The following is a 13405-nucleotide window of genomic DNA, read 5'->3' as shown; positions in this document are numbered from 1 at the left end:
CGTCGTGTCGCGTCGCGTCGCGTCGCACGACGGACGCCGGACGCCGGACGCCTCGCCGACGCGTAAACATACGTATTCCTCGCCGCCAGCCGGCGGCATCGCACCGCGATCACTGGCGAGGAGGCGGCGACGGCGGTGGCGGCCTGCTACTCGTCTACAGCTGAGTGTTGACGCACGTCTCGGTGTGGTCGCAGCGATAACGCACACGGAAGAGACGCACACACGCCGTAACGACGTCACATCTCGATGGTGAGTCTGTGAATCGGCATCTACGTCACGCGCGCGTCACGGCGAGTACACGCGACTGACTCGTTTGTTCGCTCGCTCGTTCGCTCTCTCCCTCGCGTGCCTTCATTTATGGCTTACTAAGCCTGAGTGATGACGAATTCGCTTGATATAAACTATCGGGAAGAAAGGTAGGAAGGAAAGAAGGTCGCACCGCCCGTTCTTATTTTCTCGGATTTGGAGTTTGCCAGGTAATTTTATCATTTGTCGGGAGTTTCGTTTTTTCTTTTATTTATTTTTCTTTTTATCTGTCATTTGAGACTTCTCGAGAATTTTTTTTTTTATTTTCATTTCTATTTTCTGCCCGTTCGCTGTCGTGTGGGAGAGCGCGAGCACGAAACGGAAGACGAGACTCGTGACATAAATATAAAATGCGCAATACGAGGTATGGCTTCATTCTCCCACCAAATCTTTCCTAACGAGAGATATATTCCTCGCGGCGGTCACGATTTATTGTTTTCCAATAAAATTGAACTCTGATCCGAGATCAAATTTTGCCGAAAGCAAAGTTAGAAATTAAAGTTATCCGATAATTTGTCAATGATTTATTATGATATATGTTAATGTCAATTTTGTTAAATTTCAGATGGATGAATAAATATCCATTAAAATATAAAACGCAAATATTAAACTTAATGATACATCTTATATTATGTAATTATATGCAACATTATCACATATTGCGTCTATAATTATAGTTATAGAACAATATCACTATTATGACACAAGATAGATTATATATATATAATCAATATTTAATACATTCTTCTTTTGTGATATAGCTATACAGTCTTTCTAAATACACAGAGTATTTTATAGTTTATTACAATTTTTTCGTATTTATCTGTTTCATTTATTTTCTTTATTATGTTTTAAAGGTAATTATTATTGTTTTAAATATAAGTTTTAAATTTGATTATAGGGGGTTTTGTCCAAATCGTTTATGCTGAATTCATTTATATTGCCTTTTTATTTTGTTAGAATATTGATGTATGGATGTAAAATATGTTAATTTTGGAATCGAAAATTATATCCTTATATCACATTTTGTTTCCCAAATATCTCTAGATATCTGAGTCTCATTCTTGCTCGAATTGGAGTTAGTAATCGATTGAAATTCTAAGACTTCTGGCGTAGTTTCTATATCTCGCCATCTTGCTTGCGATTCAATACTAGGAATTAATGCGACTTGCAATCTCTAAAGCAGTGATTTACTGTTAATCATGACGATATGCTTCCTTTGATGATGTAGAACGTGTTAAATTAATAAATAAATTTTTATCATTGCATAAGTCTTGTTTGAATTTCAAATCGAAAACTGTATGTATTTTTTAATAAGTTGTGAAAACACATTATGATAAACTAATGTATATATTACAGAAAAATCAGAAATTTAATTTAATATTATACAGGGTGCCTCTAGTAAGACTTAGCAAATTGTTTTTTATCTGTAATTTTTTTTTCATGGTCGGTTTTTTTTTTAAATCGAAAGAATTCATCGCAAATCAATTTTCTATTATTACGTTACACGAATATCTTTGTTACTAAGCTACAAAATTAAGAGTAAAATTTATTTGGAATTAAATAAATTTTATTTGTTTACATTTTTAAAATTTAATTTATAAAAAAATCTTTATTTTTTGCTTTTATGATTAGAAGACAATTGCTTGACATCCTTTCTTGTTCTGGAAAAGAATGGCTCGAAATTAAATTAAAACATTTTTGAGAAAAATGATATGATAAAGTTTTGGAGGGAGAGGGGTTATCTTATATATATATATATGTATATAATATTATGCTATATGATACTGAAATAATTGCTTATTTCTTTCTTTGTGGACATGTCAAAGTGCAAGTATGACAAACGAACACCATAATTGCCGAGATATGTTAAGAGGGAAACGAGTGTACACACACGATTAAGAAATCAAAAGGGAAACCTTTCCCTATCTATTTTAAAATATCAATCAAAGCTATGTTGTAGGCGTGATTGTTTGATTATTTTTTTCAGGTTAAATTATGTGAACGTACATATGTCGAGGTCGAACGACTATTAGATAAAATATCGATGAATTCCGACATGTGATTGAAATTTATATATTTATCGAATGTTTTTATTTTAACATATATAAATTGGCTTGTAAAATAATTTAGGATAAATTAGGATTTTTTAATTTCTCGATTGTTACATTTTGCAACTTTTTCCACTTTATGATTTTATAATGTACCTATGTATATATTATTTAATAATATAATAATTAAATATTATAAAGTATATTGCTTAATAATATTAAAATAATACTTAAATTTCCATGGAAATTGCATGATATATACAGAACGTTGTTTATTAGTGTATTTTCGTTCATTCTTATGCGAGTTGTGCAATTAAAAAGTTTTCATCTCATTTTGCAAAACTTTTAATAGTTTGAATAAATAGACGACAGAGTGGTAGCTAAAACGTCGATCAAAATGTCAAAAATGAGGGGCGTTCAAAAATATTCGTGCACGACATAATCGATATACTGTTCCTAAATACTTCATTTTCCCGAGATTAGATCTTATTATCTGAAGTAAGTTTTCTCGTTTTATCTCTCGTTTTGTCATAGTATCGATCGGCAACTGAGAACGAGAATACATGTTATACCGATAATAACGAAGATTCCGAGAAGTCAAAGAGGAAGGAATTAATTATTCCGATGACATAGATTGCAATTATCCCTTGTCAATTGCTATCATTAGTAGTCAAAATTGAAGCTCTTTTCTTTGGCTCGATCTCTCGTAGATAATATAAGTAATCGTGAATAAGTAAAATTTACTTTGCAAAAAATAGCACGATATTAAAATTGATATTATTATAACACAGAAAATTCGTTTATGTATGTCGTGAAGTATTTTGATATTTTGAATTTATATATAATATATATTTTCTTTTTTTTTTTTGCTAAATGGATGACAAACTAGCTTCTTCATCATATGACAACATAATATTGATTCAATAAACATTATTATTATACTCGATCGAATTCCACGTATATTATTACACACACACACACACACACACACACACACACACACACACACACACACACACACATATATATATATATATATGTAGAATATTACTCATGACTCATGTGTTATTTTGTGGAATATATATTAGAGCTAATTTAACATCACGATGAATTAAGTACAGTTAAAAAGCTTTATTAAGAGAAAAATGTGCAAGATAAAAATAGTAAAGTCTACAAAAAAATGTACATAGAAGCCTAAATCGAACTTCATTAGAATAATTCATTTGTTTTTTATCTCTATAATTATAGTATGTATATAGTACAATTTAAATTTAAATAGAATTATAAGAAATTTTTATTAACGCATATCAAAAATCTGCAAATTAAATTAATTTTATACAAAACGTATAAAAATTGAGTCACTATATATTATTTGTATTGATTACTGTTGTATAGTATTAACGATTATAAATGACTTTTCACTTAGGCATTAAGATTTCAATTAGTACAAAAGGACTTTCCTCAGTTACGTGACTTTATATATACGATTCATACGATACGTAAACAAAGGAATCGATTCGCTAATTATCTATACAACGGCTTTCTTTCGAGTGGCGGCACTTTATGCTTGCTTTCTGCTCCCCCGTTGCGAAGGAAATAGGTATATCACGCGAAGCACCCACCTGACCCGCTAAAAATAGCCGATGTACTTGCGCCTTCATTTGTTTGAATGACAGACCTTGTTTCGAAAATATAAATAAATAATTGAAGAAAATCGAACATCGAAAGAGCTTTTGTGCCTGGTGGAAAACGATGGTAAAGGTATTGTATTAAATAAAATTAATTTATAAAATAAGCCTTTGCATTTTTTATTATTATTGAAACTTTAAAGTGTCAATTTGTTCATAAAATTATATTCAATTATGATATTAAAGCTGAAAATAATTGTAATTTTTTATAGTGTACATATCTTAAAGAATAGATGAATCAGTTCCGATAAAAAAAAAATTGAAACTGATAAATATCAATCATTTATTTTTAGCTCTTAAATAAAACGCTATGTATGTGGGGTTCGAAGAAAAACGTGGTGATTTCGGACGAATAATATATTGTGAGAAAAAATTAATGTTTAATCGTCGCTTTTGACGTCATCTAATAATTTTATTGTAATGAATAGATTTTAATTTGGGTTTTCGTATCGATAATAAATAAGACATGCAATATTAATAATGTTGATGTATGTGGTGTGATGTGCAGTTCTTTACTCTAGCAGGTTATTTTATTGGGATAAGTTTTCACTGCACACACACACACACACACACACACACACACACACACACACACACACACACACACACACACACACACACACACACACACACACACACACACACACACACACACACACACACACACACACACACACACGCACGCACGCACGCACGCACGCACACACGCACACACGCACACACGCACACACGCACACACGCACACGCGCACGCGCACGCGCACGCGCACGCACACGCACACGCACACGCACACGCACACACACACACACACACACACACACACACACACACACACACACACATATACATATATACATCTTATATACTTCTTATTTCAACTTCGAGTTTTGCGAGAGATGTCGTTAGAGGTAGCAAATTTATATAGAAACCAAAACAAATTAAAATTTAAGATTTGCATTTAATCTCCCTAATAATATCGTAAACTAATTTTAAAAATATGTATGAATTGTTTTAAATAATATTTTCTGTAAAATAGAAAAATACTTGTGTCTTTATTTTTATATTTTACCAATAGAAATATAAGAAATAATATTTTTGTTAATATAATGTTTTATTACTATTTGCGCTATTAATATAAATATATTTAAAATATATTTATCTTTTTTTTTTCTTTTTTACATACATTTGAGAAATTATATTTTTGAGTAATTTTTTGAGCAGAGATATTTTATTTTCTTTTTAAGATTTAAATTTTTCAATAATGTTAAATATATTATTCTAATAATAAATAATTAAAAATCTGCGTGATTGTATGAAATGTATTAGGATGTGAAAACGTGATTTTTTGCATACATATCTTTAATATATATTTTTATAATTTCGTTGCAATAAGTTTAAATACCGGAAGTATCACTGTTTGCTTATGTAAGCAAGCGCATGCTATGAATTGGAAGTGGAAGATTGATTTGCGTCAACGGTTTTTCCTCGTGATGCATCGTCTTCTTTCTTTTTTAAGACTAGGCATATTCTTCTTGGAATTAGGCTTCTTCCTTAGGATATGGTGTACATTTAATATTAGTTGAATATAGAACATATATTCATATATACAAAATAACTCTTAATATATATATATAATAGTTTCAAATTGTGCCTCTTAACCCGTAAGTATTTGCTTTATGAACATTGTATATAAAAATTTTTTGTGCAAGAAATTTTTATCACAAAACTATTATTTAATTTTATATGATTTCCTTCTCAATATTTAAAAAATTTATATATTTATTATACAAAAAAGATATATATTTTTTATAATAAATATTAATTTATTAGAGTCTATTCTTTGACAAATATAAGAAAAAATTAGAAGAAAGTTAAAACTTAAAACTCGAAAATTGAAGTTATAATTCGTCAAAGAAATGTTGATAATAAATTTGTAAAAATACTTTTCCAGAGTATCTGAACTTTTTTAATTGAGTATTCTGTATATCAAAGTTCTCGACGTAATTGCCTTTTACATAACTAACAATAAGATGATTTCTTGTTTCTTGCGAGAAGGAATTTTATGATTTACGAAGATATCTCTAAAAAATCAATCTTAGATAATTACGAAAATTCTCTCTTTCAAGAATTTAACGTGAAATTATTATGAAAGTGTCAAACTTCTCGTTCGTTGCCTTTTGTAATTACGTTATTATCTTGATACAGGTGACAATGTATTTAGCTCTCTCATTTGTGTTATTCAACTCTCTCCGTTCTTTTCTCTCTCTCTCTCTCTCTCTCTCTCTCTCTCGTTGGTCCGCCAGTATTCTGAGCTTTGACAATGTAAACAGTTTTATCATGTATATTGAACGCTTCGTGTGGGTGCCATGAATCATGAATGAGTATAAAGCACCAATGCGATTGTCTATGTACTTCACTCGCATTCGCCGGCACGTGTGTATTGCTACGACTAGTATTATCTTTCAAGGTTGGATGTGCACAACGGTATGATGGTTTATGGAAATGTATCTTGCGTTTATGTGGGCGCATATAAATTTATGATTAAAAAAAAAGTATGTTAAATTTTTTAAAGATAGATCAAGGAACTAATCACACAAATCGCATATCTAGGATAAGATATTCAACGACGCTATATTAAAGTCTATAGAAATTTTTTTGTTCTATATAAACACTTAATTTTATTCATTTTACATGAAGATTTACATTAATTGCAATTAGTTGTAATTATTTTGCAAATCTATTGTTATCAGCAAGAAAAAACTATACAAAAATTCGATAAACAATAATTAAATTATGCGAGACGATTAGTTGAATAGGTATCTTTTATACGAATAATCTTTCTCAAACATTTAGGTTTCCTAAAATTATTTTATACATATTTCTAGATTGTTCTTCTTTTAAATTCGTGCATTATATATAACATTCTGCCACTATATATTTATATTTTAAAATATTTTTAATTTAAGTTTAAATTTTTAAACAAGAGTACTTTTAAACATAAAAGATCTTTATTTTTCAAAACATATAAAAGGAACAAAGGAAATGAGTCATTGGAATCTATTGGAACTTCCGGAAGGCGGTTTACTTTTATGCAGAATAAGAATATTTTTCTGCAGACTCGATAAATCTTGGCACGCGCGCGACGAAACGTTAAATCGCTCAGATTTAATTCATCTTCGATGCTGAAATAGGAGTAGTTTGTGTGTGTAATACGATAAAAACGTCCGATTAGGTGAAGCTGCGCAAAGTGCCTGATGATGGCAGTGGTTCTTCGCGGCGGCGATTCTTCAATGTGGCCGGAGATTGCCTTGCCATTTCCGGCTATACGTCGCGCAAAGGATATCGGAGAAAACATCTTACACGTGTACAAGGTATCGTTTGCTCCTATCGTGCTCTTATTGTAACTAACTAAACTCTCGGCGTCTCGCACACTAACATTTCGACTAATTTTTCCTTTTGTGAATCGTTCTGCAAAAGAATCCTCTGTATAAACCTGAAAATAATTCCAGCAGCAGAATCGATAATACATCTTATAATTTGAGTCTAATTGAATTAATAGCGTACCTTTAAAAAAGTGACGTATATAAAAACATTATAGGCGATATAATACGCCGCTAATAAATTACTAATTTTAATTTAATAAATGTTCGGTTTAATTATTAGTGGATGGTAATTTATAAGTAAATATTCTGTGCACAATATGTGATATATGCAGTATATTTTATGTAAAAATACGTTACATGATATGTCTAATGTTCTCGCAGTGTAATTTTTATTAAAATAGGTGAAACGAGATAAGGCAAATTTCATGATAAAACGAGAGTCTGCGACGATGGTTTATCGATTTTCATGCTCTATCTGCATTTGCTGCTCTATCTACATTAAATCCATTAAATTTCTGTTATGTCATGCGTATTTTCAAGCCGAGTGTATGTATTACTCTAATTGCAGCAACTATATCTACTTAACGTATTTTTCGGAGTCATTAGATTAAATAGCCTTACTTTTGAGTAAAATATATGTTATTTTACGAAATAATTTATTTTGCTATTGCGACATAACACATCATATCTACAGTTTTACTTAACTTCATATGACGATTGAAATAATTTCAAGTGCGTGTTACAGTTTGAAAAAGTGACTAACAGTGCATTAACGGCACATAATATTTTTTTTATTAATTTTTTTAAACATTTATTGTTATGCTTTTTTTAAACATAGCACATATAAATAAGTGCTAATTAAATTGTATGTTAAAATTTATGATTATTAACAAATGGAAAATTTGCACGCATTGGAGTACAAAAATTAAATATTAATTTTTTTTATTTCTTTTTTTTTTTAATTTGCGACGTATTTTATCGATATTTTCTTATAATTATTTGTATACATATGCGTAATACGAGATATTTGTGTACTAATAAAATAATATGCTTTAGATGCAAAATTGCACACGTAATAAAATAACAGGGAAACAAATATAACTTTGATGATTTTGTATGCACTATTATCTCGATTTTTTTTAACAAATATAAAAATAAATGCATCAGTGTGTATTTTTATATATAACACACATTCCAGAATTATTGCTTTTTCAGTCCACAAAATGATCTTTCGATATATTAATAATTACAGACTGCAATCAAGACTGCGCTACAATTCTTCGAAACGTCATTCTAGTTTTATTCTCATGGAATATAGAACAGATCTCGTATTACGTATGTACACGTATACAAATAATTACAATTGAAGAAAGTATCGATAAAATACGTCGCAAATTAAAAAAAAAGAAATATAAAAAAATTTTTGTACTCCAATGCAAATTTTCCATGTTAATAATCATAAATTTAAAAATAGAATTTAATTAGAGAGTTATGAATCTATAAAAATCTAAAAGTTAAATATTAGAAGTTCTCAAACTGTTAATAAACAATGATATTTTTTTTCAGTTAATTGCAAATAAAGATTTCAATAAAAAATCCTTATAGTTATCAAAATATTTATTAAGTATAAATATGAAATGTAAAAATTATGTAAGATAGAAAATCATGTTGTGTCAACCAAATTTTCGTTAAATCAACTCCAAATTAATCAACGTATCTGCAGGTAAGATAGTTTCGGTACACCCTGTGTATATCCACATCGTCAGCTGTGTACATACTGACGTCATTAGCGATTAAACGTCAGCATTTTGAGTTTTTCTTGCGTCGATCTTTTTTTTCAAAGTAGTCTCGTGCGGTGAACCTTGCGATCATCATTGCCGTAGCATAATCGGCTTATCGCGACTCTAAAATCTCATAGATATGGGTTACGTTCCGATACGTAAGCCTCGTGAGGAGGCTGATAAAGTTCTCGACGACGGATATCTGTCATTTCATGAAGAAGGTAACGTTTTAGATTAGTTGGTGGCCATCGTGTCCACACTTAAACTCGCGCCGACTTTTGGCAAAACTTTTCAGATCGACGAAAAGTTTAGACACGGGTGAGTGCTCATGAAAAGAATTAACACAACACATTTACAACTTAAAATAGGAACGCACAATCTCATGCATGAGATTGATGTTTTGTCTTGTTCAACAATTTTAAACAACGATAGATTTTTTTTAACATAAAGATTAAGATATTCCAAAATTAATTTTTTTCTATATTTATATAGGAAGAAGGAATTTATTACAAAAAATAATTTATGAAAATTAAGAATCTCCTTTTTCGAAGCATGAAAAAAATATAAATTAATAATTTTAATATCACAGTTTTCGACAAACTTAGATCTTAACATCCTTTTAATACTGAATTAAAAATCATAGAGATAATGTTTTTCTCTTTAATCACAAATCATTCAATATACAGTAACTATAACAAAGATATTGAAGATTCCACTCTAATCGCTCTAATGCTGTGTTTTCTCATGATCAATTTCGCGTGTATTTGTGCCGTAAAGCACGAAACGTAATTAAAATGCCTCGATGTAATTGAAAATGTAAACGAGTTAAACAACCATGTTATGATGTAAGAGAGAAGTATAAAAAAATACACAAGATCCGGAATTAAAATAATTGTGACATATTCCAATGTACATTCATCATAAGAATAGTCTGTTTTTCGAAATTATAATTTACATAATGGTAAATTAATTAAAAGTAAATGTGTCGCGTAAAAAAAGATTTATGTCACCATATAATTTATAATTACTCTATTTTATATAATTTACTCAATACAACGATTTATATGTGAGAAATAGTTAAGCTTTGGAAACAGAATTATTAAAGAATTTTAATTTAATTGTGTACATGTATATTTCAACACACATAATATATAATATATCCTGAAATACATATATAATATTAATTAATTAAAACTCTGTAATAAATATGTAGACACAGGAAATTTTAATGGATTTAGTATGTATTTAGTATATATTTTTACAATACACATGTATTGAATGCACTAAAATTTTCTATGTCTATATATAACTAGCGCTACAAATCTCAATTAATTCTATTACATCATATCTGAAACCTTTCGATGTTGACCGATAGATTGCTATATTCCTGTGAAACTTAATTAACATTATTGAGTAATATTGAAATCTATAATTAACAACATTATTATTATCTTTAACTTGTTTGTCTCTATAAGCTTACTCTGTCTTTTTTCTATTCCTTTCTTTTAATTTTGTTGTTGAGTGTTGATTTATTTAGTCGCTTGATTGATATGATATGATAATGTCGCTTGATTGATATAATATTATGATTATTTTATTATTGCAGCCAGCGTATATTTTATTGTTTTAATTTTTATATTTTATTAATTTTAATATTAATTTAATATTTCTGTATATTTTATACATAATATATATATATATATACTATATAATAACGATTAATATATATATGCTATAAAAGATAATAACATTGAATGCGAATAATATATGAGAATAATATTTTTATTTATATATACGCACCTATATACACACTTATATATTTTATTTATATATGTACCCTTAAAATATTAAAACACACAATAGTGGTACTAAAAGAAATAATAAATTGTTAAAGAAGTCTAATAAAAAAGTAATATTACGAACATTAATTGCTGTAGAGAGCAAGGACGAATAACAAATTAAAAAGCAGTAAATTAATATTAAACTAATATATATATACTGACTATCTTGAAGAATTTTGACAGTACTTTTAATTTTATACATTTTACTGTACTAATTTATTTATATGTGGAATTATATTTTAGTTTAATATTAATTTACTGCTTTTTAATTTGTTATTCGTCCTTGTTTTCTACAGCAATTAATGTTCGTAATATTATTATTTATAAGAGAGCTATCCTTAACGGTTATCTAATAAAAAAAGTCAGATAATGTTTTACATACTGAAGACTTTGAACAATAATAGAGTATTATATACATACATATATCCGCTGAAGGATCACTTGAATGAACTTGCGAGACAGCAGTTGCGAAGCATGAAAAAAAGATTGCCGTCTATTTTCAGTACTAAGGATGCTGACACCAAGACGAGCGGAGCCAGTGGGCCCCGAGGAGATTGGAAACAGTCCCGACGATAAAAGTGCGAGCAACGCGACGAGCGGTTCGGTTACTCCAGGCGGCTCCTACGAGCACGGCGATAACTCTAAGGAGTTTCTGTCGACGGGGAGGACTGGCAGAAGAAACGCGTTACCAAATATCATGGGTCGACACGCGGAGACCGGCCTCTCTGATTTGTCAAATCAGTTTAGGGAGATGTCCACGGACACAGGTGTCAATTCATATTTCTTGATCGTTTACGATCTCGATTAAAATATAGTTGTAAAGAATAGTTAAATATAGTTGTAAACAAGAAATAATGATTAAGAAAAATATAAAATATTAGTGACTTTGTTTTCTTTTGGATTTCAATTCTCTGTTATGTAGTACGCTTTAATGATTTACAAAAATATTATAACATGCTTCGCTTATTGCAATTTTATGTTTTGATGATTTAAAATATGTAACATGCTTCGTTATCGCAATTTTTGTGATATAATAATTTTATCGCAAAACAATGTTATAGTTTTTAGATGGCTGCATATTTTTTAGGCATCTATGTTGTCCGGAACATGTGTTCCAAGAAAACTTGAATATCCCCCCTGTATGTTACAGATCATTCTAACAGTGGACAAGATCCAAGCATACCGGGTACCTCGAAACAGCATGGCTGACATGCTCATAAGGCTTCGTAGCGAATTTCGCTGTGATAACATTGAGCCTTTCCGAGCATCACCGATGACGATAACGAGAACACGATGAAAACGTTGAAAAGTTCTCATCTATGCTTCTTGACTCATATTGTATTGATAGAATGTATCGACGTGTCTTATGACAAATCGAATATGACATATTTACATATGACATAACATTTCGTTGTCGTTGGATGAAAATAGAATTTTGATTCAAAGGAAACCGCAAGACAGGAGATTAAAGTTGAAGAGTTTAATGCAAAAATGTAAAAGTCTAAATTGTAACATTCACTTCTAACTACGAGAAAGATTGTAAACTCTAAAGTCTAAAATTCATCTTAAATATTATAAATTTTTATTACTTTTTTATGTAAACTATCTTATAAGTGAATGTTACTTAATTTTTGCATTGAATTTTTCCAAACACTTCTTTAGAAGAAAACCAATAATTTTCGCTATTAAGGTAATTGACTCACAATTTTTGAATAAAAAAAGACATGGACAAGAAGATTAGTCTTGCTACATAAAAGAATCCTAATAATTTGTGTGAAATATTAGAATATTGTGGATCTCAGATAATAAAAAGTGAAAAATACAATATAATAACGATTCAGTAAATGATACGAAAGATATAATTTTTCTTTTTTTTTTTCTTTTTGAAATATAAAAATTATTAAGTATGAACAATGTATATTACATATTGAGCATTTCTCATGTTAAATAATTGAACATAACATTTTTATTATATATTTCTGTGACTCGACTTAGTAAATGATTTTAGTAGAGGACACCGAAGATTTATTTTTTTTCTTTCTCTCTTTTTGAAATACAGAAATTACTAAATTAGATTCGAGTAATGAATTTGAAATACATTTATTGAGTATTTTCTCTATTTAGTATTTGAAAATGTTTATTATGTATTTCTAGTTGGATCGTACATTGTGTATTAAAATTGATGAAACAAAATATTAAGGCAGTTAAATTCGCTAAATGCGTAGCGCTCAAGTCGATTTTGGCTTATTAACAATGATACCGTTAAAAAAATACAGTAATATTGTAATATATGTATAAAAAATATATAGTGTAATTTTAACAAGTTTCTACTTTTTAAAGCTTTTTTATTTTATA

At 29.3% G+C, this 13405-nt stretch overlaps 2 protein-coding genes across 3 annotated transcripts in view; both read left to right on the top strand.

Moving 5' to 3' along the window:
* LOC140669207 (gustatory receptor for sugar taste 64f) overlaps positions 1-13405 on the top strand; it is a 46455-nt gene that overhangs the window by 20834 nt on the left and 12216 nt on the right. The window contains exon 1 of one of the 2 annotated variants that reach the window (XM_072898824.1): positions 256-476. The exons of the other annotated variant lie outside the window; for it this stretch is intronic. The gene's annotated coding sequence lies outside the window, so the exon portion shown is untranslated. Of the gene's footprint in view, positions 1-255; positions 477-13405 lie in introns of those variants that run through there. 2 annotated transcript variants of the gene reach the window in all.
* Positions 45-13373, top strand: LOC140669208 (uncharacterized). The gene is made up of 4 exons (XM_072898829.1): positions 45-249; positions 7278-7416; positions 11554-11817; positions 12201-13373. Exons 1-4 carry the CDS (start codon positions 247-249, stop codon positions 12257-12259), a joined length of 465 nt encoding a protein of 154 aa, XP_072754930.1. The 5' UTR covers positions 45-246; the 3' UTR covers positions 12260-13373.

Source organism: Anoplolepis gracilipes, chromosome 9 (genome assembly GCF_047496725.1).
Source record: "Anoplolepis gracilipes chromosome 9, ASM4749672v1, whole genome shotgun sequence".
NCBI classification, from domain to species: domain Eukaryota; kingdom Metazoa; phylum Arthropoda; class Insecta; order Hymenoptera; family Formicidae; genus Anoplolepis; species Anoplolepis gracilipes.
The sequence above is the reverse complement of the archived record's forward strand: the minus strand, read 5'-3'. Positions and strand labels throughout refer to the sequence as shown.

What these genes read in the sequence shown, in the direction of transcription:
- LOC140669208 (XM_072898829.1), top strand. An exon ending in ACATCTTACACGTGTACAAG is followed by an intron (nt 7,417 to 11,553) that starts GTATCGTTTGCT and finishes GTCTATTTTCAG; the next exon opens with TACTAAGGATGCTGACACCA. An exon ending in GGAGATGTCCACGGACACAG is followed by an intron (nt 11,818 to 12,200) that starts GTGTCAATTCAT and finishes TGTATGTTACAG; the next exon opens with ATCATTCTAACAGTGGACAA.